The sequence below is a fragment of the Callorhinchus milii genome, unplaced genomic scaffold (genome assembly GCF_018977255.1).
Source record: "Callorhinchus milii isolate IMCB2004 unplaced genomic scaffold, IMCB_Cmil_1.0 Scaffold3, whole genome shotgun sequence".
NCBI classification, from domain to species: domain Eukaryota; kingdom Metazoa; phylum Chordata; class Chondrichthyes; order Chimaeriformes; family Callorhinchidae; genus Callorhinchus; species Callorhinchus milii.
This window is the reverse complement of record NW_024704744.1, coordinates 95,982,383-96,005,231: the sequence shown is the minus strand read 5'-3', so window position 1 is coordinate 96,005,231 and position 22,849 is coordinate 95,982,383. Positions and strand designations below refer to the sequence as shown.

General features: G+C 43.0%; 2 protein-coding genes across 2 annotated transcripts in view; one reads left to right on the top strand and one right to left on the bottom strand.

Moving 5' to 3' along the window:
• Positions 1-566: 566 nt before the first annotated feature.
• Positions 567-22,111, top strand: pigf (phosphatidylinositol glycan anchor biosynthesis, class F). The gene is made up of 5 exons (XM_007896868.2): positions 567-862; positions 982-1,073; positions 2,697-2,813; positions 5,971-6,079; positions 21,860-22,111. The coding sequence occupies exons 1-5, from the start codon at positions 635-637 to the stop codon at positions 21,971-21,973; spliced, it is 660 nt and encodes a 219-aa protein (XP_007895059.1). The 5' UTR covers positions 567-634; the 3' UTR covers positions 21,974-22,111.
• The window catches only part of rhoq (ras homolog family member Q), a 17,419-nt gene continuing 15,757 nt past the window's right edge, over positions 21,188-22,849 (bottom strand). Inside the window, exon 5 of the mRNA XM_042333638.1 lies at positions 21,188-22,648. Coding sequence (XP_042189572.1) covers positions 22,493-22,648 — 156 coding nt within the window. The 3' untranslated portion in view covers positions 21,188-22,492. The remainder of the gene's footprint in view (positions 22,649-22,849) is intronic.

Below are 22,849 nucleotides of genomic sequence, written 5' to 3'. Positions count from 1 at the left end.
AGGGAGAGAATAGAGAGTGAGAGAATAGAGAGAGTGAGAATAGAGAGAGAGAGTGAGAATAGAGAGAGAGAGTGAGAGAATAGGGAGAGGGAGTGAGTGAATAGGGAGTGAGAGAATAGAGAGAGAGGGAGAGAGAGAAGGGGAGAGAATAGAGAGGGAGTGAGAGAATAGAGAGGGAGAGAGAGAATAGAGAGAGTGAGAATAGAGAGGGAGTGAGAGAGAGAGAGCGTGTGAGAGAATTAGAAAGAGAGAGAGTGAGTGAGAGCTGAGAGTGAGAAAGAGAGAGGGAGTAGAGAGAGAGAGGGAGTGACAGGGCCCTCGAGGTGTCGGGGGGACCCGACGTTGGTTCGAAAGTATTTCGAATAATTGTTGGCAGAAACTTGTCAACAATATCATAACAACAACAATACTAATAATTATAGTACAATTATTACAATAATCTTTGCATTTGATATAATTTCCCTTATTTTTCCTGGGTCCAGTTTCATTGGAACCATCGTTTTATCTGGATGCCAAACTGCCCCCTCTCCCCCCCCCCCCACCACCCTAACCCACCCTCTCTCCCCCTCCTCCTCCCCCTCCTCCAAACAAGCGCTAGATTTTAAGTGTTGAGCGAAAAATAAAAGGCTGAATTATGAGGGATTTGGAGCTGAGGGGCATGGTCTCCGCCCACTGCACCCTGATCCTCGCCCTCCTCTCCGCCACCTTCGTGACCCCTTTGATTCTCGAAGACTTTCACCTGATAGGAACCCACCTGGTGTGGCTGTGCGTGTGCTCCGCCAGCGTCACTGCGGTATCGGTCATCTTGTGTTTAGCGCTGGGAACGAGCTCCGTATCCAGCAAAAAGAACTTTAGTCAGAAGGTAAGCCCTCTAGACTTTGACATTGAATACCGTACGGTGCCTTTATTTTAAAAAAAGAGTTCTTATTGTATGATTGATCGCTCTCTTGCCCCCCCCCCCCTCCCCCTTTTTTTTTGCAGGTCACAAAAGTCTTTAGGTCGTGTGTTCTCTTCTCTGTTTCCTGTCTGGTGTTTCATGGAATCATTGTTTTATACGGAGCCCCTCTGCTAGAGTAAGTACGTAAGCAAACTCTGGAGCATTCTCAAAACGATCGAGGTCAGCGATCGGAGTCCTGTGGCTCAGTGGTTAGAGCACTCGCTTCGCAAGCGAGAGACCTGGGTTCAATTCCAGGCAGGGAGAAACCTTGGGCAAGTTTCCTTACTCCACACTCCTAATAATAATCCCTCCAAAACCCAAAACAATAATAAATTGGTCATTTTCAATCCACGACTGTTTGTGGGACAGTCGCTGCTGTGCGCAATTGGCTGCCGCGTTTCGCCCACAAATATACAGTCAGTTCACTTTACAGTGTGTTCTGTGAAGCGCTTTGGGACGTCCTCCCGACGTGAAAAGCGCTATATCAAATGCAAGGATTATTATTATTATTAAGCGCTTTGAGACGTCGAGAAGACGTGAAAAGTGCTGTATCAAATGCAAGGATTATTATTATGCGGCCATCACTTCTCTCTCTTACCTTCTCCTCTCCAACTTATTACAAGTTGATGAGGGAGGAAGGATCTATAGGGTATGTGGGGGGAGGGTACTGAAATAAAATCATGTATATGCGATTTGAACAATTTTGAGAAACTAAAAATACAAAATATAATGGCGCATTTACATAAATTGCTTTCAATCTGACAGGCCTTGTTAGAAGTTCCTGGTAAAAATTCCAATAGAACATCACCTATAGTATGAGCTATTCCTGCAACAGTGGAAAGTGGTTATTTCTGGGGGGGTTAGTTAATTAGTTAATTTGAACGAGTCGAACACCTTATTGGCTTTTTTCATTTTTGCCTTATGTGGGCCCATTACCGTATACAAATGTAGAATGAGAGCACTGCATGGCCAGTGTGCAAATGGAAGAAAACATTTCGCCCACAAATATACAGCCAATTCACTTCAACATCTATTCTGTGAAGCACTTCGAGACGTCTCGAAGACGTGACAAGTGCTAAATCAAATGCAAGGATTATTATTATTAAAACGTTAGTTAAGAAAAGGATAATTTGGAACCGCTCTGTGGAAGACAAAATATTCTTAAAGTTTGAGAAACCCGTTGTTCCACCTCTAAGAAGCAAATTTTTTGCACAGAGTGACATATGATGACTTCCCCGGATGAAAACATTTTCAAATTTGCACCCAATGCTTTTACGACAGTGCTGTATTAATAATAATAATAATACTTGTATTTGATATAGCACTTTATCACGTCGTTGAGACGTCTCAAAGCGCTTCAAGAATATTGTTTGAAGTTCAACTCTTCTGACGAGATACACTGACCTGGCTGTGTCACTGTGATCAAATAAAAGCTAATGTCCTGGTTAACAATCCCCAGATAGAAATTAGTCATTCACTTCACGGCTATGAAGCGCTTTGAGATGTCTTTACGACACAATAAAGTGCTACATCAGATGCCAGAGTTTGCTTTGGTCCACAAAGCCAAGTTTTTAATCTTGTGTAGATACTTCATTTCAGTAGCCCGGATGAAAACTACAGTATTAATACAATTCTATCAAATTGTACCTCGTCGGAAAGATGTTGCTGACCCACGTTTTGCTGTAACATACGTTATTTAACTATTGTGTTTTTTTTTGTGACGCACCAAAGATTACAAACTGGTTTCTGTATTTTACAGGTCCTTGTGGGAGACCTTTTTGTTTGCAGTTCTGCTCTCTACCTTCACCACACTTCGCTGTCTCTGTTTGCTGGGGCCCAGCCTTCACGCTTGGATTCGGGTCTTCAGTAAAAATGGGTAAGCCAGTACAGGGTGGGTGGGTCCTCATGTAGATTCACTTGTAAGTTTGTGTGTATGTGTTCTGGATAATCCTTTCTTTTTTTTTTACGCCGTCTATAATGTTGATGATTCTCACAAGGGGTTTGCAGCATAGAAGCAAGAAGCACGGAGACTGCATTTGTAGGTAACCATAGCAGCAAGTTCAATCCAAATCCCCACAAACAACAGTGACAACAACAACAACAACAACATACAACATTTTTTTGTTTGTACTCAGACATTTTTGTGGGTAGATATGGGGGTCAAGTGGAAGTATTCTAGGAATTCGCCCCTCTTGGTCACTTGCAACTGTTTATAAATTTCAGATATACTTTTACTACTTAATCATGACCGTCGTCGAGATGTAATAACAACAACAAATTACATTTGTATAGCGCCTTTTCAGCTCAGGAGGTCGTTCCAAGGCGCTGGACAGTCAGGGATCCGCAATTTAACGAGAGGAATGTTGGCAATTCTCTTTTTGAATAGCGTGAGGGGATTTTTTTTATGTCCCATCTTCTCACCTCAAGAACCACCAAATATGCACACACACCCAAAACTGCACTGCAGTATCAGCCGAGACTGTAAATTCAAGCGTTCCAACTGGGGAAAGCTGCTCGGCGGCGAGAGCGCTACCAACTGAATCCAGATCATAAATTTATCTAAACAAGGAAACGATTTATCCAAAACAGTTTATAGGTGGGTATCTGCAGTTCTTTCTGTAGATTGCCAGTGCATTTATTTTTAACTGGAGAGTAAATGAGTCCCATTTGTGGTACTTGAAAGTATTTGGTTTACGTGAATTCAGCTTTGTGGGTCTTTTCGTGTTGTAATTTCATCCAAAAACCACCAGGTGCTGCTCAACCATACAAATGCCGTGAACAAGAAACCATAACAATCCTCGCAATTCGATGCAGCACCTTATCAGGTTGTCGAGGCGTCGCAAGGCGCTTCACGGGATACACTGTAAAGTGGATTGACGTGTATTTCGTGGGTGAAACGTGGCAGCCCATTGCGCCCAGCGGCGTTCCCCTCCCCCCCCCCCACACACACACACACACACACACACACGCACAGCCGCGGAGTGTGCGACCCAATTTTCTTTCGTTTCTTTTGGAGCATTTGTCGGCCGGGTCACTGGGAGCAACTCTCTCCTCTTTTCGAATGACGGGGAAACTTTTAGGGCCCACCTGAACAGGCGGGACCCTGGTTAGCATCTCACCCGAAGGTCAGCACCTCCGACAACGCAACTGACTCACTCTCAGCGCTGCATTGGCGTCTCAAGTGTCGTTCCGAGCCCTGACGTGGGGCATGAAACCACAACTTTCTAAGAAGCAAACGTGTTACCACTGAGCCAGACTGACGGACAGCACTTTGGCAAGAATTCATGCTTGGATTACAATTCCTGTCGACAAAACAAAGCAATGACCTCAGGCAATTTAATAATTCAACACCAGTGTTATTGAAATGTTTTTTTGAATAGCTGCCACTCATACACAGAAAAGCGAATTTTTACCTCGTGATAAAGCAGTAAAAATATTCAAGTTCTTTCTCTAACAGTATTTGCATATCTTGGCAAATGCTGCTCATTATAGGAGAGGTGGTGTTTTTTTTGGTAACCCGGGTGTCTGTGCTGTTTAAGGTCGTGCTACGAGGTTACGCTGTTTCAGTTCTTTACTGTTCATGCAGAGAAAGAATAGATGTTTGGCAGTGAATTACAATGCAATCAAGAGGTTTGAATGACCTTACAATGTTGGAACGTTAATGAACATTGGAAAGAATCCAGAGATTGCACTCTGTAAATCTGGCCTTTTATAATATGACATTTTATTTTGCACGATGCACTACGTGCGATCAAAGCAACAGCACAGGTGAAAGAGCGATAAAAAGGTAGCTGAGATGCAGGACCCAAAGGTGTCAGATCACAAATGTTTGTTATATCCCAGTATTAATGGGGTTTTTTGCTGCTGATAAGTGTGCAATATAATTAGCAATATCGCAAATGAGTTGTGCCACAGTGCACTGTACATCTCATGCCTCCAGAATACGTACAGGACTTGCCATTTGTGTAGGTAAATCCTCAACCTTACTGCAATTCAAATTATATGATTTGACCCTGGCAGCTCATTGCGCGCTAGGTTGGCTCCTGCCATCCTTGGAAACATCACAGTAAGCAACAAAGCAAATGAAACTGCCTTACAAACTCCAGGTGCACACGGGATTATGTTCACCCTAAATTTGTGAAGTTTTTTTTTGTAAAAGCATTTTTGGATGTCTCCAGATTGAAAAGGCGCTGATCAACCACACACAAGCCAAACTTGAGGGGCTCAGGTTGTATCGTCCGAAAGTGTATGTTACTTGGGTAGGATGGTCCCAGATGGATAAGTAGAATGAAGTTTTTCCAGCGGCACGTGTTAATAAGCTGCGTGGTCATAAGTATGTTGCGCTGGTTCTGGTTCAGTAATACCCCAATTCACACGCGGGAAACTCCTATTGTCCGGGTTTCTTCCAGTATTTCTCTGATTATGGGCAAACGAGGAGAAAAGGAATGTGGACTTCAGAGCCAGCGAACAGAAACTTTGCTTCTGTGAGTTCTCATTGGCCAGAGGTAAAGATAAGCACAGCAAAAGGATTCTGAGCGTGTTAGACTCCCGGCTAAACCAAAAGAAAAGTGTCTTGCAATTTTTTTTAAAAAAACGCACCGTGCTTGACAGCGTTACTTGCGAAGTGCTTTGAGACATTTTGATGTTATAAATCGATTAAGAAAAATGACCGTTCTTTTCTATATCAAAACGTAGACGCTTTGAGGCATCTCACCCACGCGATCTATCAAGTGCAAGGGTTATTTTTATAAACAGTAATGTGTTTAAACGTCAGCACGTGGAAAAAAAAAAATCAACACGATTTCTGTGTCCAGCAGTTAAATTTTATCATTTTGCCTTCCTGGTAAAGGAACGATTTGTAAAGCGATCCCACTGAAGGCGAGATCATTTCTGGGCTGGTGGTGTGGGGGGGGATCGTTGTAAGCCTTTCTACGTTAACATTCTGCTCGTGTCGATAAAGCACGTTTTTTTGCCGGCCGTGAAGTGGAGACTGAGCGGGAATTGACCTTGCGATGATGATTTTGATTGTGCAGGGCCATGTCAATCTGGGATACCAGCCTGCAGATCACAACCGCGTGCAGTATATTTGGAGCCTGGCTCGGAGCAATACCTATTCCGTTGGACTGGGACAGACCTTGGCAGGTACGGAGCTCAAACACTACTCAAAGATGCCACTCGGTGGTCTCCTGTAAATGTCTGGTGTTTAAATGATCAACCCAATGTGTGTGTGTGTGTGGGGGGGGGGGGGGGGGGGAATCAAGTCAACCTTGTGACTTGTAGGGGTTAAGACCTTTCGACTGTTTTCACTTTGGTAGATTAAAGTGAAAAGGGAGACGTCTGGGGAAGCGGTTTCTATTCAAAGCCGCGTTAGAAATTGTCCGTCCTTATAAACTGCTGTTGCTCGTAATCGAATACCTTCAGTTGTCGAGGAGGGTCGGGAGTAATGTGGTATGATCAAGGCTAAGGAGCTGATTACTTCCCGGAACGTCTCGGTTTACTTCGGTGGGGGGTCCGCACTTTGATCTGTGGCCGCCTTTGCTCGGACAAAGCACGGTGCTGGCTGGGTGCTACTGCATGCTCGCTCGTACTCGCTTTGCCGCGGGGCTGCTAGTCTTTAACTTGAAGCTGTTTTCGGGTTGTTTCCATACTTTGTGTGTGTTTCTTTTGGGGTGGGGGGTGGGGGGGAGGGGGGGGGAGTTAAAAATCGTAAAAAAAAATTAAAAATTGAAGTACACGAAAGACACGGGACACCCGCAAGAGAGAAATAAGTTAACGGGGTGACGATGATGGCACTTAAAGTGGAACTTCCCTAATAAGCCACTGAAATGCTGCGATCTGCACTGATGCAGGTTCAAACGCCCTCCCGGAAAACTCGGTGGGGGTGGGGGTGGGCTACAGCGACCAGCTTTTGCGCAAGTCTCTTTCAAACAAGTTTCCTGGGGCAGGGATTGACGGGGATGTCTGCAGGACTGTGCAATGGCTCACGGCGGCTTCACATCACAACGTCGTTGGAACGCACTGTTCGCTTATAGCGTGTGCCTACTGTGGACCCGCGTGTTTCCGGGAAGCACGTTATACGGGAAGCTTGGTACACTTGGCTCCAGTGCCTCCAGCGCGAAAAAGACAAACTTCCGCACACTTGGCCAAGGAAGAAATGGCATCGGGGCTGACGTGATTGACTCTGACGTCTCAAATTTTTTTTGTGTTACATTTTAAGCGGGGGAGTGGGCGGGGGAGGTGGGGGGTGGGGTAGGGGTCTGAGCTGGTAGACGCAGACCCCAAAACAGTCAAATTCAGTCTCGGTGAACAACAGTTTACTGCGTTTTTTTTTAAAAAAAGAAAAGGGTGAATGAAGCATTGTGCTGATCAAGAACAGTGTTGTGAATACTGCAACATTTTGAATTTCCTGCCACACTCTCATGTATAGATTGTGTGAAATGCAGAGTCAACTTCTAATACTAATAATCCTCGCATTCTCAAAGCGCTTCACGGAAAATACCGTAAAGTGGAGTGACTGTGTATGACTGTGGGTGAAAAGTTTCCTTTAAGGCTCCCCCCCCCACCACCGCTCACGCCCGTGAACTCTGAAGGGCATGCGGTGGTATGTGGCATTCCCATTCCCTTACTAGCTGCCTTCATGACAATTTGTTTGCGCATTGGTGCCAGATCATGTTGCGCTATGGACTCGTGCCCACTGCAAAGTGTCGAGGCTAACTTCGCTATGTGTTTGTACAGTCAGCAGAGCGAGAGGGACACTTTCAGTTTGGCTGCATTTAACCCTAGATTCTGAAGCGTGCAAAGTCCCATGAACTCCATTCCTTTTATAGACCATGGAAAACTACTCTATAGCAAACATCACCTCATCCTTTCATGGCAGGAGACATCTCACAGTTGTCTTTTTAGATGATATTACGATAAAATGTCAGGACTTTTGTAGGCAAAGTACCCGATTGAAGCAGTTTTGTCACGCTACTAGATGGAGTTCTCTGCACCATTATGGTATTGTCTGAGAATAAGGAACGCACAGAACCGATTTCAACAAGCAAATAGATGCCTATTCCTCGTGAGACTACAGAGAGCGATATTGTCAGCTTGAGAGAAATCTAATTTGAATTAATTGTATTTAATTGGAATTTCTATTCAGACGAGCATAAGAAATGCGAGATGAAAAAAGACCAAGGTCCATCTAGTTTGCCTTCCACCTTCCTGGAGGTCGCCTGCGCATATGTCCCGAACTACCTGTGTACTATATCCCATAATGTTATTTCCTATAAGAAACGTATTGATATTTTACATGGCGTACTTGAATCCAAAGCGGAGCAGTATTGAGAATTCCATTGTCGTGCAGTGAGTTCATTAGCAACTGTCAAGGGGCCAGGCTTGGGTTATACATCTTTCAAGATTTAATTGCCTTTACAGGATGTGTGTGGCTCTTCCAAATTGTAGGAAAAGCCAACAGCCTACCACATTTCATCGGAAGTGACTAGGCAGAGACAGAATGCTCCATTACCGTAGATGAGCACACACCTACCTCCCCGATAACAAGCTTGCGCTACAAAAGGAACCGTCAAAAACAAAACATTTTTGGTACTTTCCCTGTGCGTGCGTGTGGTTTAACCACTGGAAGTTCGCGTTGAATATTTCTGCAAGAAAAAAACTTCTCATTCTGAAAGAATTATCGTCGCTCGTTTATTATTCCGTTTGACATGGGTTTTCGGGTATCTCGTTTTCTTGTAAGTAAGCCTGCAGATGTTCATCCAGCTTCCTGTAAGAGTTCAACCATGGAGACACGACCTTCTTTAACTCGCGTTTAATTTCTCTTGTAGTCCAGAAGCCAAACATGACTTGAATTATTAATTTGGGGGAACTGTTTTACAAACAATATCAGTCGCATTTAAAACTTCTCTCCCCTAAACACAGCTGTTCTCTATGTGCTTAAAAAATGACAGGGGAGCCTTTCTCATCTGTCATAAGTGAGCTATTCTTTCACCTCTTTAAGTTGTCTCTGTATTTTTATATTCTTAACCTAATTTTCTTTTCCCAACTGTTGTTTTCGTTACTAATTTTCCCAAGTTATTTCCCAACGGTACAGTCACAATTTGGTTTGGTCTCGGTTTACCATATGTTCTCTGCAGGCTGATTACTTTCAAAGGAAGCTACCAATTCCAGCTCACTCAATGTCACTCCTCTTGAGCCCATACAGGGTGCACTTACTTCCCACAGGTGCAAATGGTAAACTCAGACTCACCAGAACAGACAATCGCAAAGTGTGTTCTGTTTCGCTGTCTGACTTCAAGGCCGCTCTCAATGCACCAGTGTCCAAGGTAAGAGCTTTCACAAGATTAGTTTGGATGAAGATCCTTCTGGAACACCCATCCTACCATTCACCCCCATCACAGCATCAAGCTGCTTTTGAATCGAGTCCCAGTGTCCTGGTCAAGAACTGTGTTAACCCGGCGTTGCAGTTAGTTTCATTGCTTCAAGACTAAAGAGGCTCTGAAAAAAATCCACTGCCCTGCACCTTCTTGAAGTTGGTAAAATGGGTGATGAGGCTATGAAAATAATCCTTCTCTGGAGCACAGGTGTGTCTGGCTGTGAAGAGATGAGGAGTAGCCCAAGACCGTGTCGGCAGTTGATGAGAATATCTGGATCACGCGTGAGACTTTTAATTTGTTTCCTGGAAACCATAATTGCGCTTGGCTTTTCATTTTGTCTCGTCGTTGCCTCATACTTTCCGGAATTGGGTAAACAGGATGTGTCCCTCCAGGGAAAGAGTGCGCATTCGATTTCAACAATCTCATCTCTGGAAGCACGAAATTATTCATGTGCCAGACACTCCGCTGACCCCCTCCTCCCCAAAATAGACTTCATTAATTGACGTTCTTCATTGCGCATCGACATATCGTTTATCTTGTTCAAGTACACATTACCTTCCACTCGTCTACATTCATATTCACATCTTCACTAATAGACGTTGTGCGAGTTCATTGTGTATCCACCTGTCATTCTCCTTCTCCGAATTTGCGTTGCCATATAAACGCCCACATTAAAATTCGTCTGACCTAGATTTCTTTGTTTATCTGCCTCGTCCCTGTCACTTAACCAGAGAGATCATCAGAAAAGTTTACACTAAAGTAATTGGAAAATTGAGAAGCAAAATAAAAAAGGGGTCATTTTGTTTGGCCTAATGGTCCTTCCCTATCACAAAAACTATGGGCTTTTTAATGCTCCGCTCAACATCATTTGTAGTGCGAACCGAGGGAAACCCAGAACAGACATCTGCGGAACTCTGCTCGTCGCTGCCCTTCCCTTCCCATAACTCCCTCCCCCCTCGAGCTTTCCCCATTATCACCACCTGCTTTCTATTATCAAGACAGTTTTCGGTCCAACTAATCTGCCATTAATTTCATGAACCTTAACCTCCTTTTACATGCGGAACTCTTATCAAATGCTTTCTGAAAATCATAGTAAATTATATGCACTGGGGCGGCCTCAACCGTTAGTTTAGCCACTGCCTCAAAGAATTCAGTGCATTAGTGAAGCTTGACCTACTGCTCGTGAATCTGTGCTGACTATTCCTTATGGCCTCCGTGTCCTTGTAGGAATATTGATGACATCCTGCATCAGGCTTTCACGTGCTTTCCTAACTACGGCTGTCAGGCTAACTGCTGTAATTTTCCGATTCCAGCCTTGTGCCTCTTTTGTTGAATTCTTGGGATAAAGTTTCATAATAGTTTATTCTGTTTGTGAATAATTAAGTTAAACACATCTGCCATCTTGCGACCCTCCCATTATTTTCCAAGCTATAATTTCCTACAGCTTCATTTACTTTACCTGAACCGTGTTCTACCCACTTGCTTAGTTGGTGATCAGTACTGGTTGGTGTATATTTTTTTTTGCCTATATTGCTGGCATGAGAAACATCAATCTGTACGTCCCACCACCTGCGTTTGCAGACCGTCAACTTAAAATATTAACTGCGAAATGTGAAATAAAATATTTCATCTCTTTGGCAGCAATTGTGCTAAAGACCTCTGGCGAAACATTTTCTTGGTAAATTAGTTCATTCAAGGCCGTTCAAGAAAGTTATTGGCAGAATAAATGTATTCCCTTCGGAGGTGCTTATTAAACACATTTGTTATCCAAGAACACCAGATATCATTTTATTTCTCATGTACAAGGAGATTGCACTATAACTGAGTGATAATGTGATCAGACATGAAGGTGACTTGCAGCACACGCACTCTAAGTGTATCAGCGTGGATTAGGGACCTTATGTTCCTAGTTTTTGTGTGTGTGTGTGTGTGTGTGTGGAGAGAGAAAGTAACCTTTACTGCTTTAGAGGATATTCCCTGCCTCTTGTTTTCTCCCCTTTCCAGAAGGGAATGCCTCGTGGTGGAGTCGGAAACAATAGCAGTTCTCTAAATGGTCATTCTGTATGAGTGAGCCCAGACAATGAACGTCAGCAAGCTATCTGACTGTGTGGATGCCAAGTCTGATCCCCCCTGTATTCACTTGATTTCTGTCTGTGTCCTTTCCAGCAGCTATCAGGAGCAGAAACCTTGGCTTTCCCCACCAACCCCCCACTCCTCTTCCCCGGCCCCACAATGTTTAGAACCAATTGTGCCTCGACTGCTCTCCACAGTCAGCTAAACAACCACTTGTATTTATATAGTTAGTGCCTTTCACGCAGGGTGACACAATGCAGATCAGGGATCCAACCCGGGCCCTTCTGGACTTCACGTTTCAGTTCCAGCCCACGCAGTTGTACTTACACTGAACTTTTGCAGAACTTTGCATAAAAGTACTTGAGGAGTTTGTTTTCAAACCTGGTCGAACTGGAGCAAAATGATTCTTTTTTTTTCTTAGTATCGTGGCGCAAGTTGAGAAATGTTTTAGGTTTTTAATTCATACTAAATGTGACTCATACTAAATATGACTTTTGAATGAAGCTTAATATATAACGTATCAGGACAGTGGAATGTAGCAAAAAAGCCACTCCCTTCACTTGGTCCACTTAGGAGTCCTTTAGAGTAGTGGTTAGAGCACTCGCCTCGCAAGTGAGAGGCCTGGGTTCGATTCCCGGGCAGGGTGAAACGTTGGGCAAGTTTCCTCACTCCACACGCCTCTGTTTACCAGCAGTAAGCAGGAACCTGGTTGTCAGTCGATTGGCGGATCGCTTTTCCAGGGGTAATAATCCCTTCAAAAAACATTGGTCGCTCAGGACACTGCTGTTAGCAATTGACTGCCGCGTTTTGCCTACAAGATATACAGTATGTTCTGTGAAGCGCTTTAAGACGCCTTGAAGACGTGATAAGGCACAAAATCAAATGCAAAGATCTTTCTGCCCCCTACCCCTTTCGTGCCCTACTCCCAGCTGGCAGTGTCGAGTATTTTGGTGATGTGAAAGAAGCTGTATAAACGTAAATTGTAATGCATTGCTATGTCGGCCCACATCGCACTTCAAAACATTTCAGCGCTCTTCAAGTTGTTTTGTTGCACTGGTGCGATTTGAAGGGACAGGATTAGAAGCATATTGACGTAATTTGAAGTGCAGATTGTGTTGTGTTGTGAAGGGATCTGAAGCCCAATTTGAAGTCTGATGATGGATGGAGTTGGCCGGTGCAGTGTCTGGATTTTTGAGATGTTGAGACCCGAAACCCAATCCTGTTCTAATCGAGCCAGTGTACTAACAAGGTGCGTTCTAACAGGGTCCTCCTTTCTGGTTTTTCAACCTGAGAGCAATTTCTTTTCATCCAAGCCCCACATACACATATACATCGATTTGCATAGAGTGACGCAGCTCAGAAACAGGCCATTCGGCCAAACTAGTCTTCGCTAATTTATGTTGATTCCACAGATTAAGTTCCGCTTATCTCCACTCGTAGAAAGAAAATATGTACAGCGTCTGTGTGTGCGTGTATGGCTTAATGTATTGAATGACTCTAGTAATAGGAATGCAGTGAAGCTTAAATTAACCAGAAATACAGAATCCCGTTACCTCGTTTTGATTTCCAATATTCTAAAAGTATTTCTGAGATTTACGAATACCTTTCATTAAAGCAAATGATTGGCAGATATATATTCTTGCAGAAGCGAATTTGAGAGGAATGGCGTGGAGTTTCGGATCAGTAAAGGTTTCCATTATTCATTAGTGTGTTCCCCATTTTGATTCCGTGATGTTCGGACATTTAGCGTCGCAGTTGTTGATTAGCGCAGAGCGCAGCAATCGCCAAGACAATACACAGATTGCATCAAAGTGACCAAATTATGTAATGAAGCCTCAGTTTCAGGAGCTAGAGATCCAGTTCAAGAAAGTAGTTCGATTGCATCAAAATACATCGTCTCATTATTTGTTCGCTTCACGTCGACTGTCATATAACCGCAGTCCGAACGCGGACTGTGCAAAGTGAAGCATTAAAATTCAACAGTTTTTTTTTAAAAAAAAAAGTTCCATTGGACTTGCCTTTAAGGCAAGTGTCTCAGCTCTTTAATAATATTTGGCACTGGATAGCAGAACTATACGAGCTGTCCCACAGTGAGCTGAAAGTTTAATTTAGGGTCTGATCCACTGTAACGTACAGTCTGCTGGCTGGTGTGGCCTCCCTCCAGAGACTGCAGCAGAATGGCAGCAGCAGACGTTGTTTATTAAACGTAGATTTCTTCTCCCTGAGTGTTTCCAGCCATATTTTAACTCGGGTTTCATAGACTGTAATAAGATTGTTAACTGCGTACATCTTTTTGTGTCACAGCTCCGTGCAAAACAATGAATCAACTCCTAATTTTAATTGCTTTGGAACTCACGTTTTTAAAAAAAAAAAAAGACTTTCCAAGGGTCTGAAATTACAAGTCATTTGCTCTGACTGGTACTTTCTGCAATTAGCCCGGTTTATTAGTTCGTCAACTAGCGGCCAAAAATGTTTATGGTCTACTCTGTGACCACATTTAAGATTTCTGTAGGCGAAGGAATCGTGCCAAAGGACTGGAGGGTGGCCAGTGTAATATCTATTTTTATAAAGGGTATTCAAGCTGATTGAGGAAACTACAGGCCAGTTAGCTTTCACATCGTTTGTGGGCACTGGATATTGGAATCCATATTAAAAAAAAATGAAGTAACTGATCATCTAGTAAAGGAGAATATAATTAAGAGCAGCCAGCATGGATTTACAAAATGGATTTACGTCATGCTTGACCGACCCTAGCGAACTCTTTGAAGATGGAGTAAGTTTCAGGGTGGTCCAACCGACTGCCCTGGCGGTGGATGATTTCATCCGGTACACGAACACAGCGTGTCCAGAGCTCGGGCCCGGTCTGACCTTCCAGGAAACACAGCGACGCGAGAGCAGCAGAACCCATCAATCACTTTCAAACTGGTAACCGGAGAGAGAGAGAGAGAGACAGAGAGAGAGAGAGAGAGACCGAAATCAAGTAATACAGTTACACAGTTTAAAACCTAGGATTTCTGTATGGGTCTTACTGGTTATATTTCTGGAAAGGAAACACAAAAATATTGCCTATGTGGCACGTGGACCACAGCCAGCCAGCCCTCAGCAACCAAAGGGTTGAACCACTCTATAAAGTAGACCATGGAAACATAGTGGGTGTAGTGTATTTGGGTTTCCAGAAGGCCTTTGATAAAGTGCCATTTGAGAGACTTGTGACTAGGTATGTGGAGTTACGGGAGCGGTAGCAGAATGGGTTTAAGACTGACTACAACTCGCTGCCTGAATCAGATGCAGTGGTAACAGTCGCATTCGAGACAACGCTAGATATGCACTTGACGGAGAAGTGGATAGAAGGGTATGGGAGGGAGAAAGGAGTGGGTGGAGTGTAAACACTGGCACGGACTGGTGGTCCGAATGGCCTGTTTGCATGCTGTACATTCGTGGAGTCCTGTAGCTCAGTCGTTAGAGCACTCGCTTTGCAAGTGAGAGACCTGAGTTCAATTCCAGGCAGAGGGCGAAACCTTGGGCAAGTTTCCTTACTCCACACAGAGCCTAATAATAATCCCTCCAAAACAACAAAACAATAATAAATTGGTCATTTTCAATCCACGACTGTTTGTGGGACATTGCTGTGCGCAATTGGCTGCCGCGTTCGCCCACAAATGTACAGTCAATTCACTTTACAGTGTGTTCTGTGAAGCGCTTTGGGACGTCCTCCCGACGTGAAAAGCGCTATATCAAATGCAAGAATTATTATTATTATTATGTAAATCTATAACTGACCCTGAGCAGTGATTTTTTTTTGCTGCGAACATAAGCACGCTGCCTTTGCAGAGAGCTGTGAAATCAAAATCGACACGTTTCAAAAATGAATAATAATAATAACCCTCGCATTTTATACAGCGCCTTATCACGTCTTCGAGACGTCTCAAAGCGCTTCAGAGAATATACTGTAAAGTGAATTGACTGTATATTTTGTGAGCGAAACTAATAGTTTAATAATAATAATGATGAAACTACTGAACAGTTAACTAAGCTTTCTTTTTCACATCTGCGTATTCTTTATCGCTATATGATCAGCTATTATCTGCTTTCTAGACTTAGCTGGACTCTTTCAGCGCACGGTCTGTCTCAGCTCAAGGCAGTTTAAGTCCCAACTGTGCCTTTGTGTGCTTGAGATTTTCGGCTTCCTGACTCTTAATATACACTCTTTCCCGTATAGACCTGTTCCTTTTCCTTGTGGTCTCGCTGTGTGGCGTTCTGATCGACTCAAATCATTTCACGTTGGCTTTTCTACGTTAACGAGTAAGCCGTAGCAGGGATTTCTTTGGCAGTGGAGGGATTTGTTTGTACTTTTTTTTTAAAAAAAAAGAAAAACCGAATTCTTTTTCTTCAGCCATCTGCAATTTTACTTTGGCTTTGTTTAACAAATGCTTTAGGTGCGTTTTTACTTCTGAAACGAACGGTGACATGTTTTTAAAGTTGCTCTGAAAAATGAGAAGTGGGGTTGGCTAAGCGGTACAGCAGATGGTCTACAGTTTGAAATGGGGGAGGAGAGAGAGAAACCTACTCGCCGGTTTGAAAGAAGCACGAAAGAGAGGGAGAGAGAGGAGAGAGAGAGAAATAAAATTTGCTAACGGTAGGTTTTCATGGAAAGTCTCTAGCAAAAACATTTATATTTAAAAAAAAACTCTAGTTCTGGGACTAGAAACTGCTAACCAAGCAACAGGAAGTTTGAAACTGATGAATTTGAGTCTTGAGTCCTGCTTAAATATGCGCCCACATTACACCAGAGAGGAAGTGAAGCAGTTATCCAGCTTCAAGTGGATTTTAGTCAATTATGCAGCAATCAGTAAACGTCCTGCAACAGATCTCTCAGGTTACCCACGAGACAGACGCTGGATTAAGTTAAAAGTTTCCGCGAGCTGATTGATCAATGTTCAAACCACTTTGCTCACTAGCTCCGTGTATTTGCTTCGACTTACATCAGCAGTGCATGGGATTGATTGGTCTTTTTGCTTTGTTTCTTTTTAAAAAAAAGAACGTATCATTCACGATCATCTTCTTTACCGGCCCCCCAAAAAAAGAAGAAGCAAGTAAGGTTCCTCTCCCAACGTGGAGGTAAATCTGACTTGGACTGAAATTCGTTGCGGTTTGCGGGAGACCTGTGAAATTGTTAGCCACTTTTTGGGCCAAGCTGGGCTTTCTTGCATCCATGTAGCCACGGTACAAATGGTAAAACGCAAGTTAAACATACACAGTGTGGGCTTGCATTCATAAAAGAGGGCCAGGATATCCATTCGCGAGTATCTGGTATAGTTACCAGTTGAGGAGTCTAGACGTGGGGTTATACCTACAGTTAACGTATGACGAATAGGATGAAACCACTCAAATGGGACAGCGCTGTGTCACTTGTGGTTTCTTGGCATCAGTTTGCAGATTAAACTGGTTACATGGTAAAACTAATGAAGTCACCGTTCCCAGGGTAAGTTTGTGCACACTGGCTGTGGGTTGGAGGACGGTGGAAACCTACTCGTAGGGTTTTTCGTCATTTCGTTCAGCAAAATTTCCTGGTAGCAGCTATCTGTCTGCAGCTCAAACAGTGCTCGTTAGGCTTGTGGCCAACTTGTGACTAACAACAACTTGCATTTGTATAGCGTCATTCACGCACGCCAGGTAGAGTCCCGGAGCGCTTATCTTTGGTAGTCGTGATGGTGGGGTTTGAGAGAAAGGAAAAATAAGTGGATCTCGGTGTCGTTGACTGCATTGTTGCAGAGTGGAGCAGAGTCAACTTTCTTTCGAGGGATTTTTATGATTATCAACCTGAGTCAAGCAGGTAGTTAAACAGTTCTACCTATGAATGCGAGTACAAAATTGGGAGGTTTCAAGTATATGACATTATAGTTCTCTTTCTATTTTCCAGCAGTATACATTTTATATATTATATTATATATATATATAGAACGTAAGTCTCCCATCAAAGTCAATTTATGTTTACCTGATTTTTAGGAGAGAATTGAACATCTTGTTAAGAGACTGGGCTGAAGGTTTGACCATCTTATGGATGTAGTCCTACACCACCGATTAGACTTAAGGTTTGTGTGCTGCTGCTATTATGAAGATATCAGTGGAACACAACCCAGTCAAGTTGAATAATGCAGGTTGTGCTTTGCAATCAATATCCTGGAATTCTCACTGAAATTGCCTTTGGGAGTCCAGAGAGGAATTTCTGTTATCTTTCAAGTTTTTTGCCTGTGGTTATTCACTTCCTTCTGGAGATTAAGGGTTCACAACACAGCATGGGTTCTTCGCTACAGATAGTTTCTTTAAAACAGATTGTTCTCATATGGACCATTGCGCAACCACCAAACATCACAGTGGCTCATATAAAGCATAAGGTTCCCACTCCATTCATACTCAAAAGTGTGAATTTTCGCAAACAAATTATGTACGGTGGTTTAGTTTTGAGGAGAGGCAAGTAACTCGTTTCTATTGAGGGACTCGCAACTGTTGTTCGCATTTGGAAGCATGTTTGGCGAATTGGGAAAATGCAAAACTATTCTGGCAAATAACACTCTGTATATCAGGCAATCAATGTTATACCGAGCACTTAAAAGCTCAAGGCTTCTAAATGGGTTTTAAAACCACAGCTTCATAATTTTGATAAGCCGGCTGTCACTTTACCATGTAGCCTTGAGAAAGTGGCCGAGGATCTCGGTTGCATTCTCCACTGCGTAGCTACAAGAAAGGTACTTTCTCCCCCCTCAAACTGTCTGAACAAGGACAGGCCAGAGATATAGGAACCAATCTCAGCAAACAATCACAGCAACTGAGAGATGAACATTTCACCGTAGTATTCAATAGTTGTGCCTTTGCAGCCTTTATACCCAGGAGATACATTTTTGTCCAGTGACTGAAGTGTAAACGTCCTTACCATTTCATGTAAGGACGACAAACAATTCAGTCAGTTACAATGCCATTTCACAGCACGACGAAACCGACATTGTAATTACACATTGCTGGAAATTCTGGCATTTTGTCCCGGATCTCTCCTCCCCTCCCTTCCACCTTGTTCGTCCAGCCAGCCAGGGCTTTAGCATAGAATATTAGTGCTCGAGGAATGAGCTGCGATCAACCGTTTAGACATGCTATTTCCCCTATTCGCCATAAGACAACCAGTGCGGAGGGATCTCATAGAGGTCGATAATATTTTCGACGAGATTGCAAGTAAACCCAAAACATCGAGGCAGTAGAACAAGACAACGCAGGTTTAGAGCTGCTCCAAAAGGGCAACTTCAGTACAATGATTATTAATAACTAGAACCGGTTGAGGCCAAGGCATTGGACTCCTTGCAAACAGCGTGATACGAGGCCAGGAAGGTATACTGGGGGGGGGGTATAGAGGGTGGGTGGGTGGGGGGGAAGAGAGATCAGATGGGCCGAAGAGTCTTCACCATCCAAACCAATCTTGCGCAATATTGGTCAAAAAAAATGAATTGCAAGTTAAACTGCAACAGAGAATTGGGGAAGCAGAAGGGGACTTTCCTGAACTATTTTTAATTAATATTTTATAAGTATTACAGTACAGAAGTAGGGGATTTTTTCAGCGTGTGCTTAAATAGAAGCCAACAGTGCAGGGAGCCCGGAATCTCTGTCGCCTCAGGTGAAGAAGAAACCCACCATGTTTTTTTTTTTAACTGTCTGCTTACAGTTTCAGCATTCAGGCTATATTTTTATTGAGGTAAATGGCTAAAATGCAGTGCAAGTAAAAACACTTTGAAGATTGAGGAAGTACTTGTCAGCAGGTTCTCAAATCAGAAGCATAAATTCCAGGAATCCCCTCCCCCATCCACCACCAATTTTATTTTTAAAAAAGTGACAAAAAATCTTAAAACAACAATTGAATCAGCATTGGGACAGAGAGTGAAAAAATGTGCCTGTCATTGCAACTTTTGCCCACGTGTTTCGTCTTGTTTTTTGGCGATGGGTTTCCAGTTTCCATGTTGGCATATTTTACTGTTCCAGCCTCTTCTCCCAATATCTGCGACTAATAACATATCGCAATCCTTGCATTTGATCACGTCTTTGAGAAGTCTCAAAGCGCTTCACAGAATATACTGTAAAGTGAATTGACTGATTGTGCACAGCAGTGTCCCGCAAACTGTCGTGGACCGGGAGACCAAATACATGTTTTTCTTTTTGAAGGGATTATCATCTCTGGAAAAGCGATCTGCCGAGCGACTAACAACTAGGTTCCTACTTACTGCGAGGTAAACAGAGGCGCGAGGAGTAAGGAAACTCTCCCAACAATTCCCCCTGCCCTGGAATCAAACCCAGGTCCTCTCGCTTGCGAGGCGAGTGATCTAAACAAAAAAAGTGATTAAAAAGGTCACTGCAGATCATGGCAAGATCAAGCCCTTACTGACCGAGGAATGCATTTGCCTTAATAATAATAATAATAATAATCCTTGCATTTGATATAGCGCTTTTCACGTCGGGAGGACGTCCCAAAGTGCTTCACAGAACACACTGTAAAGTGAATTGACTGTATATTTGTGGGCGAACGCAGCCCACATGTAAAGCCGTGTTATTACATTTCAGTTCATTGTAGGGTTCTGACTTTTCCTCCCGCTGTTGGAAGGGTGTGAAAGTCCCATTTTCAATGTTGGGCCGCTTTCAGTTTTTTAAAAAGGATTGCCCAGTGAATGTTTCAAGAAGAGTTTTTAATACTGCTGTAAAAAAAAATATTCGTCAGGGTCGCGTGGTGCCATGTAGCTCAGAGGTTAGACCACTCGCCTCGCAAGCGAGAGGACCTCGAATTGCTGGTCGAGTTTCCTTGCTCCACCCCCCTCCGTTTACCTCGCAATAAGTAGGGATCTGACTGTTAGTCATTTGGCAGGAGGGGAGGGGGTTACTTGTGGTGATCGTCCAAGGTGATATGCCAATCCAGAACTGGAGGAGCGCTAAATTGTTGGAGGTGCCTTTTTTTTTGGATGAAATGTAATCACAAGGTCTCATCAGCCTCTGTCAAGTAAACTGTAAAAGATCCCATGACACTACCCGAAAAGAGGAAGTTTCTCCCAGGGTCAATAATTCAGATTGCTTGGCTATTTACTTTAGGGAAGGTTGTGAGACCTTCCTGCGAGCAAAATATTCCTCTTACATTAGCCTCAAAAAAAAANCAACCACCACTACACTTGACAGTAATGACATTCATTCGTTTAGATGTTGATAAGGCACTATAAAAATGTAAGTTCTTTCATTCCCCAAATTGGATACTGCCTGGCCAACAAAAGATTTTTAAAAACTCAAAGCAGGAACAAAGAAACCCTTCTACCTTTCTTTCCCCCCTCCTCAAATTCATTGGCACTGGACCCGGAAACCTAAGTTGAGTTGGCGGGAGGATAATTCTCAGATTAATAAAGCTCTCCTTCCTCTGCTGGTGAAAATGTAAGTGATTTTTGTCACTTAAGAATTTTAAGTATTTCTCGCATTAATTGGAAAAGAACTGAAAACTTTATTTTGCTGTTTTTATGGCGATGAGCCAGCATTTTTAAGACGCTGCTGAGACATGTTGGTAATGGTACCACTACTTTCTACAAAGCAATCTATCAAAATAGATTGACAGATTGTATTTCACCCACAAAATACACAGTCACTCCACTTTACAATATCCCCTGTAAAGCGCTTTGAGACGTTTGAATGGCGTGACAAGGCGCTATCTCAAATGCACAGATTATTTTTTTACTATTTATTAGTGGCCTTCAGGTCTTCAGATTGTGAATCACTGTACACCACTAGGCGATTTGAGATAATAAAAATTTATTTTGGTATCAAACAATATTAAAAAGGTGAGTTTTCAGCATTCGGCCCAACAGACACTTCATTTAACAGGAAAAACAAGAGTCAAACCTATTTTTATTATATATATACACACTTTAGATGTAGCTTGTAAATCTCATTTTTAAAAAAAATTAACTGTTTCAGCTGTTTCACATTTTTATTTGGCCAGACTTTCATAGATTTTAAAAATACAAGAGCTATCTCAAATAATAGGTAACGTCTGCAAGTTAGTGTTTGAAATTATTACTGAAATAGATGAAACCTACAGAAGATTGACCTGCTCTAAGAAATATTTTGCACACATATATATATATGTGTGTGTATATATATATTTATGTAAATGCTGCATTCTACTAAATGCTGAAAATCAAACCATGGGGGGAAAAAAAAAATGCTTTTTAAACTCTCCAAAAAGTACAGAATACATGGGGGAAAAGTTGCACAATACCGATTACAATTTGACGTCTTTTCAGTCGGAACCCGATTAGGCAGTGGGGGGGGGGGGGGGAGGAAGGAAGAAAAGAAAAACGATCAAATTTCGGCTACTTTAAAATCTGTGCTTCGTCCTGTGCGTCGGAGAGGGGCTGCAGAAGACATTTTAATGTGCATGTTGTCTTTTTTTTTTTTTTTGCAGGTGTGGCCGGTTTCCTGCACGCTCGGGGCGACCTTTGGGTTCGCCGTCGGTCTGGTCGGGGCACCCCTGTGGATACACTGGCACAAGAAGCAGCTCACGTACAAAAGCAGATAGCTGACAGCGGGCCGTCGCTGCTCAACCCAACCCAACCCAACCGACTCCGGATTCCAAGCCGTGCCCGCGGTTCGTTTTGGCCAGCTTCCTCCCAAGGCTGCGTTCGCGGGAGAATAAAAAGTTGTCTGTTCTCGTGAACATGTGGTTAGTCCCAGAAATGATACGTTAAGTTTTATAGCATGCTCGAGTCTAGATGATTCACTTCCCCCATTTAAAACGTGGGGGGGGGGGGAGGAGGAGGGAGGAAAAGATTGTATTTGTCGGTGAAACAACCCCTGAGAATCTTGCATCTGTACCCTCCAGGGAAATGAATTCCTCCAGATGACATCAATTCGCAAATTTGCTTTTTTCCTCCAGCCAGCACAGCAGAACTTTGTACAGTTCCCAGTGAATTTAGTGTACTTTCATCTTCGGCTGCTACACGCACACTCTTGTGTAATACACATAACTGCTTTATAGTTGCTGCAGGGTTTTTTTTTTTCACAGTGGACATGGTCAGTCCTTGCTGCATCTTCCCTCTCATGTGATCATACAGCAATTTATGCATCTTGATCCAAGTCTTTTTTTCAAAACATTTTTCTTTGGAGTTAGGATAGCAATTATGGCTTCATCAAAGACCGTCTTCAGTCCTTTTTGCGTTAAGGCTGAACACTCCACGTAGCAGTATGCTCCAATCTGTCAAGGGGGTTGGGGGTAGGGGGGGGGGGGTAAAGCGTTTAGAGCCATTTAAACATTTGATTTGAATCTGTTTTAAAAAGTGATCATTTGCAAAGGCCTATCAAAGCATGTATTGTGCGTTTGTGTGTGTGTGTATAATCCAGCACCAGTTTTTTTCTATTTGTTGGGTAATTTAAATACGTTTCATATTAAAAAAAA